Genomic DNA, 16488 nt, shown 5'->3' with positions numbered 1-16488 from the left:
TGGCGGATTCCGTTATTTGCCGTTTTTCGGCAATGATCAGAAAAAGTAATTTTTTTATTATGAAAAATAAAAGTTCGTCCTAAAATTTGGTTATCCCAGCTGCAAAATTGGTTGCTATACAGCTGTTTTAAAATTTAGCAGCTGGCTGCTAAAAAGCGGCTAAGGAGCAGTCTGACCGCTATTACTAGAATAAGTAATTTTCTCTAAAAGTACACATAAACCACCAAAAAATTTTTTTACGTCTTTATCTGTAACAGGAGCTGAGATAGAGGGGGAGGGCTCTTAGAGCCTCTCCCCCCCCCCTGATCTGATAAGGTGGGAATTGGGGCTTGATCTGTAAGGGTTAATGTATCCATGGTAATAGGCAAGCACATGGGGATATTAGGCAGTTATTTGAAAGAACATTATCACTTTACCTCATTTTGTTCTTCATCTGTCTTTATGCTACTGATTATATCAGTAAAATGTGATTGGTGTCTAAATTTTATCTATTATAAGTCTGTCCATCTACAATGCTAATAGAAATTGGGTATGATGTATCTAGATAAGGTTTTTTAATAAAAGATTCTAAATTGTAAAAAATTAAAGTATTATTCTATCTAAATAGAATATGAAATGTTACCTTCTTCTTCAGAACAATGATTCGGCCCTAATAAAATCTAAAATTAATTGTACAATATTCAAATCTATTCGTTTAAATTATTTTAATAAATTGAAATGACACAACTGATGCTACTCTTCTATAAAATAGCAGAATAATATGATTAAAATAAAGAATGACTTGTCCATACATTCGTAGAATTGCAGATCAAATCTTTGGTTGATCAAGCATTACTAGGAATAGTTTAGATACATTTATTTCAAATTTATTCATCTTGTGTGTTATTGGAAAAGTGAGAATTATATAATGTTGTTTAATACTATTTCAATATTTACTTTACTTTATGTATAGTTTAGGAGCTACATGGTAGAATATCCCAACTTACTTAAAATTTTCAACATTTCTCACATTTTCTGATGTAGCTTCTATACTACAAATGTGTTACATATATTTCCAAAAACTAGAGCTTATGACAATTCTAATGGTATGCACAACATTTTTCTACTATAACACAAGCCAGGCAATTTGATTTTTAAAAATGTATGCATTTTTGCACACTCTTTAAATTGGTCATGATCCTAAAATCTTTCTAAAATAGGTTCTTTGGAAAAAAACGGTTTTTAAGGAGAATTTGCTGAAAATTGCTAGATTTTTTTTTCTTATACAAAATGTCCCACATCAATGAAGAAATTAAGATATAGATTATTAATTTCTGCCAATGGCAAGTGGGTTAAATTAAGCAATACTTTTGTTGTATTAAAACAAAACACCCTGTAGTTTGTTGAATGCATAAATTCACACAGAGACACATAAATTTATGCAGGGCTTATAGTAATTCCTTTAATATTCTTCATTACACTTCACTGTTCTTTTTTTCCTATTGTTGCTGTGCTACTAATGTATAAATAGTATTTTATAATTTATTTAACTAAAATAATGATTTGATTGTTGAATTTAGCAGGCAAGTGATGTAATAAGATTTGTACAATGTTGAAAAGATTAGATTTATAAATACTAACTTACTTATATAGACTTCACTACCAAAATCACAAAACCACCAACCACGACAATTGCCTAAATATGGATAGAAGGTTCTTAGCACTGGACATAGAATACAATTTTATCAATATTTTGTATAATCCTATGGAATAAAGTAGTAAGGTTTTTTTGGTAAAAGTAACAGTAACAAGCCGTTTTCACTTCCCAATGACAAACTGATGCGCTATGTCTTGAGCCAAAGTTGAGGTTTTTTTTTAGGGAAGTTGTAAAAAAAGTCATGAGATGGTTTTAGGCAATTTTATATTCATATTTTGATATTGGAATGGTTTCAAGCTCTTTTACTTCAAAATTTACTGTATTGTGTCATGATTTTATTGATTTCTTATTTTTTTTGTTTCATCCTGGTACATGGCAGATTTACCACCAGCAAAAACACAGTGATAGTACTGCCATATAACACAGTGATTTGCTGTCATAAACACAGTTTTACTGTCAAATTCACACCTGCACTTTTAGGGGGTTTGAAAAAAATACAGTTATAGCACTGTCATATTCACAGTTTTGCTGTCAATTACACACCTATATATTGACAAAAATATATCTTTTAAATATATGCTTATTTATCCAGTTTATTTATTACATATACAAAAAAATATGTATTAATTCACTTCAATGTTGTAGTATACTTAAATACATTTTATCTAATTTATTAATTTAATTAAATTGTAGCAACTCTCAAATATATTTAAATTCTTTAATTATTTTAAAAATCGTAGCAATTCTACAAGAATTTTAATAGCTTAATTATTTTAAAAATCATAGCAACTCTACAAGTATATCTTAATACTTTAATCACTGGAGTTCAACAATAGCTTACTGAAATGTTCTCTAGCACTGGGAGTTGAAATACCAATTGTTCATAGAGCCAAAGCTAAGTCTATCATGAAAATGAGGTCTAGTCTAAGGCACAAACTTGATTCAGGTTATATTGACCTTTGGAAATTTTTGTGAAGTATAATTCATAACCATCAAAAATTTATAATAAGGTGTGCCTGGGAAATTTTTAATTAATATGTTGATTAACAACAATCTTTTTTTTTAATTAGTTCAACTACTCTATAATATCCAATATTTGTCTGTTACCTTCTTTTGATAAGTTTATAATTATTGTTGTGTAGATTAATTTATATGATGACAAAATAAATTAAAGGCAAAGTTGCATGGCATAAAGGCAGAAAAATGATTTAAAGCATAAGTTACAAGTATATCATAAAAATATATAATTTTGTTATAATATAGTTGAAACCCTTGAATAGGAAAATATTTGCCATTCACTAGATAAATTCAAGTTTAAATACATTTGGTGCAACTACCCCTTTTTAATGAATATGTTAATGAACAACAATCTTTTTTAAATTAGCCCATTAGTGACGAACTGGTTTTTATCACCCGGTTACCGAAAACCAAAATAACCGTTCCCAGTTTCTTAATTGCATCATTCTTAGTATGAATCCCCCCTCTACTACCCTGGTTTTCATTTCCCCCTGGAGCAGGCAGTTTTGCTTACTTCTGTTTGCCGGTATAGCTCAACAAAATTGGAAAACTAAGAAAAATGAGGTGATTTCAAAATACCACTTCTAACTTTTTTGTTTGTGTAGTAAAGTTGATGATTTTTTTCTTGAAAGAAGGTGTATTAACTTTTATTTTTATAGCTAGCCGGTGCTTTTAGTAAGTAGTAGATGTAAAATTTTTCATAGAATTCAGATATGCAATCATTTTTTTTGTAGACCTCTTATTCTTTAAGTAATTTAAGTCTTTAAAAAAAATTATGAACAAAAATAGTAAGATCTTTAATTTGACACCTTACTTTTTGAATTTTGTCAGGTAATTATTGAAAAAAATTGATTTTTTAAACCCTCAAGAATAAAAACTTTGAACTTAATTTTATCATTACACAGGTATAAAAAATATGGGTTCATATATACCTTTAGAATCAGAAAAATATTACTCATCCATTGTAAGCAAAATTGAAAAAAAGTAAAAAAATAAAAAATATAAAAATGGCCTAATATATTATTTTGTACAGGCAACACTTTCTTCATCCCCTCTTTACCCCCTCTTAACCCCCTTCCCATTCTTACCCCAAAAAAATTATTTAAGATGGTTGCCTGTATAATGTAATATGATATTTTCATATAATTTCTAATAATGTAGTTTATTTACTATTTTGTAAACTTTTTATTTCAATTTTGCATAGAATGGATTTGAATTCACTTCCATCTATCCAACTATTCACATATAGCTGAGTTGATTGATTTTGTTTCACAATGAAGTATCTGAGTTTGTTGTTAGTCTTTGCTGTTCTGGCTCTCCAGGCTGAAGCTGGCGGTTATGGTAAAGGCGGATATGGCGGTTGCTATGGAAAAGGTGGTCACGGTGGTTTCGGTCCTTGGGGTGAAATAGGTGGATGGGGTGGATATGGCGGATACGGTGGATGGGGCGGATACGGCCCATGGGGAATGGGTGGATGGGGCGGATATAGACCATGGGGATTTGGAGGATGGAGAGGTTGGTGGTGATTTCATCAAAAACTTTTTTATTTCTATGTAATTTTATATTTTATGTTAGTTATTATGTGAACTAATAAAATTTTACAAAATCCTAAAAAAAAAAAAAATAGAATGGATTTGCAATATTTTTCTCATTCTAACAGTATATATAACGCCTATTTCTTATGCCTAGGTAATGATAAAATTAAGTTCAAAGTTTTTATTTTCGTGGGTTTAAAAAAATCAATTTTTTCAATAATTACCTGACAGAATTGAAAAAGTAAGGTGTCAAATTAAAGATCTTACTATTTTTGTTCATAATGGCCATTTTCTTTCTTTTTTTGGATCTACTGCAGTTCACGGTTAAATATTGCAAAAAATCTATGAATTTAAAAGGATCCTAGCTGCCAAACGGCTGATCGTAAAGATCATACCCGCACACCATTTTAAGCGGTATAAGAAGGCCTACAAATAATCTGAAATAGCCAAGATCAAATGATGCACAGGGAAAGCTTCACTAAAGAAAAAAACGCCTAAAATAGGCCTTTTTTGCGCATTTTTCTGCACTCGAGATAATTATGCATTGTTGATTTATGGCTATACCAGATTATTTGTAGGCCTTCTTATGCCGCTTAAAAGAGTGTGCGGGCATGGTATGTACGTTCAGCCGTTTGGCAGCTAGCAGCCTTAAAAATTCATAGATTTTTGGCAATATTCGTTACCAGCAATATTTTACCGTGAACTGCAGTAGATCCCTTTTTTTGTTGCATTTTAGTACCTTAAAATCGACTTAATTTAAAAAAAAAATTAAATTAAGAGGTCTACAAAAAAAATGATTGCATATCTGAATTCTAGGGAAAAATTTACATCTACTACTTACTAAAAGCACCGGCTAGCTATAAAAATAAAAGTTAATACACCTTCTTTAGAGTTTATTGGCAACTACATCCATTTGTGAATTGTTTATATTCAAATTATTATCTTTTATATTCTTTTTGTATCGTTTTTTTATGTGCTATATAGCTCCACTTTGGCATATGGGTATGAAAGTCCAAAAATTTTATTATCCGGTTTTACTAATAGATCTTTTTTACAACAACAACAAAAATGGGTTTTATTAACCGAAATGGGGTGGCACCTATAGCCAAAACACTAGATGTGATATAAATCGTTTCGTATCTTACTTGTAGCTCTATAAAGTACATGAGGTTATGTAGTTTCCAATTACAGATTGTATTGTAGTATTAGCTACTCTACAACTCACTTTGGACGTTCAAAAATTACATTTTAAATTTTTTCGGCCAAAACACCAGATATTCCTGTGGATGCCTCTAGAGTAAAAAAAAATACGTTTTCTGTTTTTACTATAATAAAACTTCCCTGAAATTTTCAGCTCGATACGTCCATAAAAGTGGCGCTCGGCATGAATGGGTTAATGCAACTATAATCTATATCCAACTATAAACATTAATAGTTAAAGTTATAACAAATTGGTTAAAATATTTAATAGTAATATGAAAATAGGTTTAGTTTTGTCATCAAAACTGTGAATTTGACAGCCTCATTGATTCAGGGGTACAAAAATGACAGTAAAACTGGGTTTATGACAGCAGTGAAGGTGTAATTTTGAGAGAGGATTAAAAAAATATTGCCAAAAATACAGCTAAAATCGAAATTGACAAAAACACACCCACATTTTGTCAAAAACACGATGTTTGTATTTTTGCTAGTGCTAAAAGTGGCAGCGCCTCTTTCATCCATGGAAGTGGTTTTGTTTTATTAAAAAATTTTTTGCAGAAAATAAGTTTTTTTTGTAAGCCAGAAATTCTATTTGAAAATTGATATAGACTTTTTATATACAAATCAGAGGTGGATATTCAGACAAATAATCAGGCATTTAAAACACATTTTAACTTATTGTAAATTATAGGACAATGTACTTTACTTTATGATATACTAGTAAAATTGCCCTATACACTGCATTTATAGGAGAAGGTGTAGGATAGTTAAGTTACTCTTAATCCACTTTTAAAATATGGAGGATCTTTTTTATGGTTTGACCCCTTCAGAAGTTTAGACTGCATACTCCTTATTCATACAGACAAGTGCGCCCTTAACCACAAAGTATTTTTTTAAAAAATGAATATTACTTATGCAATCATCTTACTGACTTAAACCTTACTACTTAAAACCATAGACTCTTAGCTTTGGTCTTATCCTATAGGAAGTATAAACTAAGAGGTTTTGCTTTTGGAAAATATCCTAAAACCATCTGATGTTAAAACAAAAGCATTTCTATAAGGCAAAATCAAAATAATGAACATATTAGGGAGATCTTTTGCTTTAGACAAATATTATAGAGTAGCTTTTCATCTCAAAAAGACAAAAAATGTATAACTTTGTGTTATACTTGTTGCCCCTATCGGCTATAAAAATGGGTTGGAGGGAAAAAATACAACTTATAACTATACCAAGACATATATTTATAAAGCTTTCCCTTAAATCATTTCCAGAGATCTTAAGCTATATGCAATAAACCCTTATATTTTTATATTATAATTTACTAGGAAAACAGAAAATTAAAGTTTAAACTGATGAAACTAAACAAACTAACATGGAAGAGGAAAGGCATCAGACCATCCATCTGTAAACTCGGTGCAGTTTCCATCGGTGGGTAAATCACAATTTTCATCTAAACACATGAAAATATAATTTGATTATCTATTTCCTGCTTATATAAATATATCAAGAATAATTCATAAAAACATAAAAAATATGTAATCACAATTTATTTTAATAATAATGATGACATCATCATCATCAGTGCCTTTTAGTTCTTGGCAGTTTATTGGGCACGTTTTGAGGAACCCGGTATTAGTGTCTTAGAAATTATCTTAGTGACGTAACTAAAAACGAGGGATTAGAGGGGAGGTGGGAAAGGTAACCCCTAAAAAAGAGATGGATAATAGAGGTGATTGATAATTGATAATTGATAAAGAAAATGTAGGAAATAATTTATACTCTCTGTACTTTCTACCATAGATTAATTAATTTGTATTTTCTAGACAAGGATGACAACATCCATAAAAACGAAGCACAAAAATCAGAAGGTAGAACAAACGCACAATAGCTAGAGTGTCAGAACTTAATAAGCAGAATATTAATTTTGAAGTCTAAATGAAATTGCACATAAATCTGTTGCAAAATTGCGTAAATATAGCATACAGTAAAAGGACATACTTCCGTGCAAAATTTGAAATCAATAGCATAATTCTAATATGTCTAATAAATGTTGTCAAAAAAAGGTTGAAAAAAGTCCGCATATTTGATTAAATTTTTCTTAAAATCCGCATATTATGTTGATATAAACTATAATATATTATCACTAGCAGTAACATCACTAGAAGCTTTTAGGGTGGTAAGGGGGAAAGTTCATTCTTCCAATTTTCAATTTAAGTTTTAAAACAAAGAAGTAAAATTGCGGAGATGGTACTTTTTTTCTAGGTGTTATTTTTTTTTGGAGAGTGGAGAGCCCTCTTCCTAAATAGTTATAAACTTCTCTATACCTATAATAAGCTTCACTGTAAAGAAGAACCCTTTAGGTTCAGCGGTTAACAAGATCCGTTGCTACAGTCAAAAAAAGCTTAGCTTACTAATTTATATAATAGGATATAATAAAGTAACAGGATGTCTGTTTGTCTGTCTCTTTGTTTGTTTGTTTGTCTTTTTCTTTTAAAATCTAGAAAAATAAATTGGTTTATTAAATTGGACTCTCTCCTCCTCAAGTGCCCCAAGAGGCCTCTAAGGCGTAGCCGCTAGTAATAGGATACAGTAACAAAATGCTAATCCTTATATCAAAGTAAAAGAATGTTTGTGTGTGTGTGTCTATTTATATGGAAGGATCTTCCTAACTAATATGCTTCTCCTTTGCAGGGACATAGGTCATAGGTCATGGGAAGGTTTTTAACTATTTTAGGATAGGGTACCTGCACCCTCACGCGCTTAGAAAAAAAAACAACAACTTTTTTTTAAACTTTTTCTTTTAAAACTAAATTGTCCTTTTAAGTATATCTGTCAGACAGACCGACAATAAATATATGGAGCAGATCTGTATAAATATAAGGTATCTTGACTAAAACTTACAGCTGGCTATCTAAAAAAGCAGTCGTGAAAATAACATTTCTCCAACAATAAGGTTTTTTAAGCATGACCGACAGTCAGACAGACAAAATAATGTATAGAGTAGATGCAGGGGGGGGGGGGAGGGGTGATTACTTGAGGGCACCCTCAAATTTTGGAAGTCGTTAAGTAGATGCACATATATCTTGGGTATAGTCCCTTTCATGACAATGCCTCTTAAGGGACGTTTCTTGGTATTTTCACAGTAGATTTTATCCTATTTCTAGCCACTGCGGGGGGGGGGGGGGCTCTATCCATGCGGGGCCATTTTCCTAACCCTGCAGGGCAATCACCTAACCTAACCTAAAATAATCCATCAAAAGCTACTGTAAAAAAAAATACATTGAAACACCTCTTAAAAGACCTTTTCACTTAAAATTTCTTTCTTCAATAGCAGCCAAAAAACAAACAAAGCATGTTTTAAATGTTAACAATGATAGAGTTGCTTTCTAAATTATACCTAACTGTCATAGGAATCATCATGAAGAGTTTGAAATTGATAGGATAATTCTAACATGTCTTGTTTAATAATCTAAAATCAATTAATAATTTTATCTAATTTCAATTTCAATTTATCTATGAAATAAATGTAAAGCTGTACAGGTTAAGGCTACTATCTGACTCAATACATTTCTTTTTCTCCTCTTTTTAGCAACCGAATGAAAGTAATTCTTTTCAATTCCAGATAATTATAAGAATTGGTAACATTTGCTTAGATATTTATTTTATAAAAACATAGCAAAAAAAATAATTACCGTATTATAATACAGGTATTAAATATTTATATACAAACAATAAAATTGAATATGAATAAAAATTAAGGATAGATCAATCAAATAATAATTATGTACAGTGTCAAAGGACTAAACAATCTTGTGAGAGGTAATATAACTTATGCATTTTAAAAAGATATTTGTTAAATAGACTGATTATTTAAAGACATATTTGTTAAATATGTTGCTCTACTGGATATCATTACCCTTGTTAGAATGTACCATTCATAAAGAAGGTTATTTTTTAATGGCAAAACTGTTTAAGCTAGCTTTTTTAACAATTACGTTCAAATTCCGTTAAATTTATTGATATAAATAATCTAATAATTGATTGTTTTGTTTTTATTCGTAATTGTCTTTTTTATATATACATTATTATGCTTAATTAAAAATTTCTGATAAACATCTCATTATATTTAAAGAAAAATTAGCTGTCTCTAAATTTAATATAGAAATAAAATTATTATGGAAAATCAATTGATTTTTCATGGTAAGAGGTATAAGTTATAAAATACAGACGAATTTATAGATGTAATCTTGAAAAGATAGCTTTAATTTAAAATGATAAATATGCGTTATTTTTACCAAAAACTAGACAAAACCCTTTTTTGTTGTTGTTGATAGCAATATCTTATTTCTTTACTCTCGTTTATATATAGTTTTAACCTAATATCTTTTGATTTAATTGTTATTGATTTGAAATTTTGACTAAAAAGCTGGCTTAAAAAATAGCTCATATGTGATAAAATATATAGCATTTTGCGCTAACTTATGAGAGTTTATACAATAAGTATAATTATAAAAGCAAATATTTGAAAATTATTTAAAATCATTCAATGTTTAATGTAAGATTAAGCCAATTATTAATCACGAAATTACATATAGGTTTTTTATTATTTTGCTAAATAATCTATAAAATATTTACACATTGTAAGTCAACTCTTGAGTTATGTAAGAAGTACAATATCAGCTGATAGATCTTATTTCAATTTTGAAAGACAATTTTATAAAAAAAAATTAAAAAAAGTTGATTTTGTTTTTTAAAAGTGAGCAAAAATAATGTAGAATTTTTAGAAATATTTTTAATATTTTTTAAAAGCACAAAAAATCATGATTTCAGGCCTATATTAACAATTCTTAAAAATCCTATTAGTATCGACACATCCTATTTTTTTTACGTCACTAAGATAATTTCTAAGACACTAATACCGGGTTCCGTTTTGAGGCGTTGCTGAAAGATGGAATTTTCTTATCTTTCAGATTACTTAGGAGTTCCCTCCTACAGGTTGTTTTTAGTCTATCTGGTTTCCTCTTTCCTATGGGGGGGTTCCAAGTCAAGGCTTGATTGGTTATATCATCATGCCCTTTCCTTAAAGTGTGCCCCAACCATCTCCATTTTCTCTGTTTTATTGTCAGTTGAAATAATGATGACAACAAGGAAAAGAGATAAGGATATCTATAGATAAGGTAAGATAATATTTATTAATTTATGAAGGGTTAATTTAGGATTTTTTCAATTTTAGTGAGCAAACCATCCTTAAAATTTTTATTGAAAGCAAGGTTTTTCTATAATAAGGGTCAGTTGGTCTGTACATCCATCTGTCCAGAAAAGTTAGCTCTTTTTGTTGATTTACACATATCAGAGTTGCCCTATCAATTTTAAACTTTTCATGATATAAAAGTTAGGTATGATTATGGAAGCTTAGCAACTCTATAATCTCTACCAGAAAGTCTGTATATCCATTTAAAATATTATGCTTTTTAGAAATTTTTAGAAATGTTTTTTGATGTTATACATTATCCTATTAATCTGATTACAATATTATAAACAAAGCATCTCTTTAATCAATTCCTGAAAATGTAAGTATGTCCGTAAACAGTATCCTGTATTTTAGCATTTTTGCAACCAATTTACCTACAAGTTTGTTTAGACTTATACATTTATATTCTGTGTATTCAGTTCTGACACTTTACAAGTGTTAATGTTCGTTTGTCCTTCTATTTTAGAGCTGCATTTTTATGGCTGTTGTCAATCTTGTTTCACATTATTTAAGAAATTAGGTTCACCTTTCAAATTATCCAAAATAAATATTCCATTTTAAAAGTTATTTGACCACAGAACCCCTCCCCCCCCCCTCCCCCTACAGGGAAATGATAATGATTGTTATAGAGGGAGGGGGAAGAGTTGAGAAATATTAACCTTATGACTCTGTAAAAGGGAAAAGAAAGATAAAGTTTAAGTCAGTCAGATAAATTAGTAGCCCATTTCCTTCTTAGAACAATTAGAACAATATTTTCATTTGTATAAACATATAACCTCTATGTTAGTTTGTTTGTTTTAAAAAAAGTTTGCTCCTCTTTTTCAAATAAATAAATAGTCGTAATTTTTTTTAGGGAATGAAGATTAATGAACAGATGGGCAGGCAGAAATAAATTTCAACTCTTTTTGATCTGCAATTAAAGCAAGGACACAGAATAAATGGACTGTAAATTATGCTTATACCAAATGTTTATTTACATGTTATCATCTATTGTCACTATTATCCTTTTCAATCCAAAACTTTGGGAATTTGATTGCAGCCTAAAAACATCCTAAGACTTATATATTATAAGGCTTCTATAAAATGGGTTTGGTAGTTAACAAATTGAAAATTTACTTTATGTCTATTACCATAGGTCAGGTTAGGTTATATTGGGTATAATCCCTCCACCCCATTTCATTTCCTCTAGTCAAAAGTCAATAACAATGGAACAAGGATGACAAAGTTATGGGGAAATATGTGAAAATCAAAAACAAAAAACCTGCCTTGAAGCAGTCCGACTGTCATAGGTGTTTTGATTATGCTCTATAATTATGTAAGTAAATAATAGAAATTCCAGCCTTCTATCTTTTATAGGAGCCAAGAAAATCATGTTTCCCCTAAAAAACGTTTCAGACAGACATTTTAAATTACAGAGTAACATTGCTACTAAAAAGTGATATTATAGAAGAAAGTCAACCTAGAAAGAACCCGGGAAATATGCTTCAAGGATTAGACAGGGTGTTATCAGGGAGAGTCAAATGAATACAAAAAAAAGTTATTAAAATTGTAAAAACAACTCTAAAACCCATAAACCCCAAATGAAAATAAAAAACATTTTTAAAATAAATTATTTAAGACTGTTTATGTTATCGTCAGCTAAGGGGTTAATACGAGCCCACTTATTGACACCATTTTAAGATTTCTCGAGCAAAAGTGCTCCCCATTTTCAGGCCATAAAGGGAGAGAGAGAAATGGCCACAACCCAGTTATAAAATTTCCAGCACAATTCTGAATTATTCTTCCAAAACCATTGAGAAATGAGGGTTAGTGGGGGGGGGGGGAAGAGTTTTAAAAAAGGATGGCAATGCCATTAAAGTGTAGTTTAAGAGCATATATTTTAAAAACAACAGGTCAATAACAATTATGTGAGTTATAGAGTAGCAATGCCTTTAATAGATATTTTTTTAAACAGTTCCACCAAGCTAAACAGGGAATTATTATATTATTGTCAACTATATTTATAAGAAGTGCAGTTTGTCTATACGTCACAATGTATATCCATGAAAATCAATATTAATCAAAATTGTATCTAAAAGTTAAAAATTGTATTAAACATTTCCCCTCCTCTTCCCCCCACCAAAAAAATTTTTTGTTTAAATTATTTATTTTATGGAAAAAATCATACATAATACAGAATAAGAATAATTTTCTTTAATAAGGAAAAAATTGTCATCAAAAAAAGGTTAAAAAGCAACATGTTTAGAACTTTCTGGTAATGATTACAAAGTTGCTATGATTTCTATATCATTAGCATTCGTTAGGTTTAGTGATTGTATTATGAAAAATAAATTTAAAAAAAAAATCTTATTAATAATACATAGAAAATCTTTTTACAATGCAATATTTATAATATTGCATTGTTAAGAAATATGTTCAATACACATAAGATAATTAACTCTGCAATATTGCTTAGTATTACAGAGTTAAAAATATTTTACTTGCTGTTAAGTGAACAATATTACATATTTACTAACAATATTTTATGTAATATTAACTAATTAGTTTGGTTACAAAATAGTATTATTATATGAATTTTAATTTCATGAGCATAAGTAATTATGTCTGGTTAGAATATTAGTTCATATTGTGCAATATGAATACACAATTCATGCTAACAATTCCATGTAAATTTGTTTTACTTTTCAAAGAATAAGTACAAAGTAATCTAATGTTTTATAAACTGCCCCAGCAAGATAATTTGCCATGGAATCACCATCAAGCTCATGCAATAAATGTATCGAGTATCATGCTACCTCCATTCCCCTTCACCATGAATTACCACTCAATTTTTTGGAAACCTTGGAAAAACTTCCTTTCAAGCAAAAGGTAGCATGCGAGTTTGCCATAGATATCGTAGCAGAGTATTGGGTAAAGTAGCACAAGAGTAGCATAAATTAAAAGAGAGAGAGAGAGGGCAAGAGGGAGAGGATGAAAATTAAAAGTAGAAGAAGTGAGAAAAAAGAGAGTCTTTTATACTTAAGAAAGAACCAAATAGAGAGCAGCATTACTTTAATTTATGTTATTATTGTGCTACTTAGCCCAATACTCTGCTACGATATAGATGTTGAACTCGCAAGCTACCTTTTGCTTAAAAGGACAATTTTCCAATGTTTATCGCCAAAACATTAGGTGGTAATTCATAATATCCCATTTGAGATATCGCCAATGTAGCATGCTACCTTTTTTTTTATAAAGTTTTGCTGGGTGGTCCCTTTAAATTTTATATAATTTGATGCAAATTGATGCCAAAAAAGAATATGATAATTAAATTCAGGGATATAAAGGGATAAGTCAATTAATAGTAAATTTATATACACCCCTAATTATAATCTATTAAAGTAACCCTTTTGTAAATTAATTAAGTAGTAAAAACGTTTTTTAAATGCTACCTAGTAATATCCAATCAAGATTTATTAAATGCTTTAAAGTTTATAGGGATAGCTAATAAGAAAATTTGTTTATACAACTTTAAAGTCCAATGCCCTATCCTTCACTGGTGAAAGTAAATGTTTTACCTGGGTTGCAGATATCTGATGGAGCATCAGCTAGTTTCACACACAGTCCTCTAATCCCCACGTCTAATTAGAAAAAAAACATATTCAATGTTTTCATTGTGATTAATAAATAATTTCAATAATTGTAAAGTGCTATGAATGCTTTTATTTTTATTACTGTATTAATGTAAGTATTTTTCAATAAAGATTTGGAGTAAGTGTTTTAAAAAATATCTAATTATAATTAATTTAAAACTTTAGTTTAACCCTTAACAGTCGGGCCCCTTGCCGCACCTTAATCAGTCGGGGGGGGGCGTTCAACGCCCCCCCATATTATCTCAGTTCCTATTAGAGCTAGAGGGCTAAATTTTTTTTGTACAAGTCCCCTGTGTTATGATAAATTTCCGACCTTAAGTAAGTCAAAGTCAATTTCCGCTTCCTTCACCCTTTTATTTAACAACCTTTGTTTTTAGGTCCTTTTTTACTTAAAAATTTCAAATGGCTGTAATTTTCTTATTTTTGAAGCTAGAAGAACAATTCTTTTTGCAGAAAATGTTTATCTTTATGTAAATTTTATATTTGAAATGTCAAAATATAAATTTCAGCGGCCGCAGCTGTACTTGGCAGATGCCAGACGCCGCAGTCGGCGGTCGGCGGGAAAACGGCGGCGGATCTTTATGAAATTTTCTAAGTCAAAAATTGAGGCCACAAGAGCTTTTTAAAGATTTCTGGAGACCTGGAGGATCAGTACCTGCAGGATCATACCTGAAACCTGAAATTGACTTGAACACCTGTATTTCACATAAGGATGTACCACTAGAGGATATTTTAGTATTTTGGCAAGATAAAATGCTTTGTTTAAGTCAAAAAAAATTTTGCTCTTTACCTGGATGACCCTGCCAGGTTTGCTGGCATCCTGTGCCCGCCAGGATGTAGATATTCAAAAAATTCCAACTCTCAGTTATGTGTCATACCCAAACTTAAAAAGTCACGCAGTTTGGGCTCTTTATCTTTCACACACAGAAAATGAGATAGAAAAAACCGGATGGGGGGGCGTTCAACGCCCCCCCCCCCCTCCACCGTTGAGGGTTAAGAATGATTAATATTAGACCAAAGCATATTCTTAACTTATAGAATTAATTCAGACAAGAAGCACAGTGTTTATAACTTTTTAAAATTCTTTCAGAAAATAGATTAATGAGCATGCTCTAATTGTAAAGTAACCTGTAATAAATGTGTAGGAAGATTTTGAAATTTGTGTTAGTGAAAGATAGGGTAACATATGAATACAATTTTTTTTAAAGCATAGCTTTCTTTTATTATTTTATTTAAGTATGTTTGTTCTCAGGTCTGTAATGGGATAGTTCTCATTCTTTGACTATCAATAATAAATATATTTGATACTGATTGCAAATCTTAATAAAACTTTGTGGGGATAAGTAAATTGTAAACATATTTAATCCCTAAAAATATCAGCTGTTCATTACAGATAGGAGAAAAGAAAATTATGAAATCCTAAAAATCTAGGAATCAAGCTAGCACCCCAACAAATAATCGAATCTCAATAAAACTTTATAAACATATGCAGAATATGAAAGTATTCAATCCCTAAAAATTTTAGCCGTCTATGTTGAATAGGAGTTGAGAAAATCATGAAAACTTAAAAATGTAGGAATCAATCTAGCACCCCAACCAACTAACAAATTGTAATGAAACTTGGTGAAAATATGAAATATGTTAGAATAATATTAATTAATCCCTAAAATTTCCAGCTCTCTATCTTTTATAGGAGACAAAAAAAAATCATGTTTCCCCTTTCTGTCTCAGACAGACAGACGGACATTTAAATTATAGAGTAGCTTCGCTACTAAAAAAAATTTAATTAGAGTTACTTCTTGCACAATTTTTACAATGTTTAATGCTACCTTGTAATTTGTGCAAAATTAAATGTATATATTTTTGTAATTATTACTAATAAATTTTATTACAAAATTATTCTTTGGGTTGTGGTAATATTTCTAAAGGAGGGTTTACTCCAATGGTTTGGTGTGGTGGAATTTTCCAAACCATCCTGATTTTTTTAAAATTGAGGAACGGTAAGTTTATTCTCAGAAGAGTAGAACCCCATCAGTTAAGCAATTAGACAGAATACTAATTTGAATGATAGATAGATATTAACATTTGTACTTAATAATGTATATAAATAAAATATTGTTACATCTTTCTAATTCACCATCTGGTGTGCAGCTTTCAGTCCGGAGATTTCCACCCTCACACCACCAGACTTTCTTACAATCACCTTTAAATACA

General features: G+C 30.0%; 1 protein-coding gene across 1 annotated transcript in view; it reads right to left on the bottom strand.

Annotated features, from left to right (window-relative positions):
* Window positions 1-16488, bottom strand: part of LOC145330475 (uncharacterized) — a 53388-nt gene that overhangs the window by 33703 nt on the left and 3197 nt on the right. The window contains exons 3-7 of the mRNA XM_080175105.1: window positions 16397-16477; window positions 14200-14262; window positions 6764-6841; window positions 1625-1675; window positions 623-649 (exon numbers count right to left, since the gene is read on the bottom strand). Of these exons, the coding sequence (XP_080031231.1) occupies window positions 623-649; window positions 1625-1675; window positions 6764-6841; window positions 14200-14262; window positions 16397-16477 (300 nt within the window). The remainder of the gene's footprint in view (window positions 1-622; window positions 650-1624; window positions 1676-6763; window positions 6842-14199; window positions 14263-16396; window positions 16478-16488) is intronic.

The sequence above is a fragment of the Acartia tonsa genome, chromosome 10, assembly GCF_053477335.1.
Source record: "Acartia tonsa isolate MP-2025a chromosome 10, ASM5347733v1, whole genome shotgun sequence".
Classification (NCBI taxonomy): domain Eukaryota; kingdom Metazoa; phylum Arthropoda; class Copepoda; order Calanoida; family Acartiidae; genus Acartia; species Acartia tonsa.
This window is presented reverse-complemented; position numbering and strand designations above follow the sequence as displayed.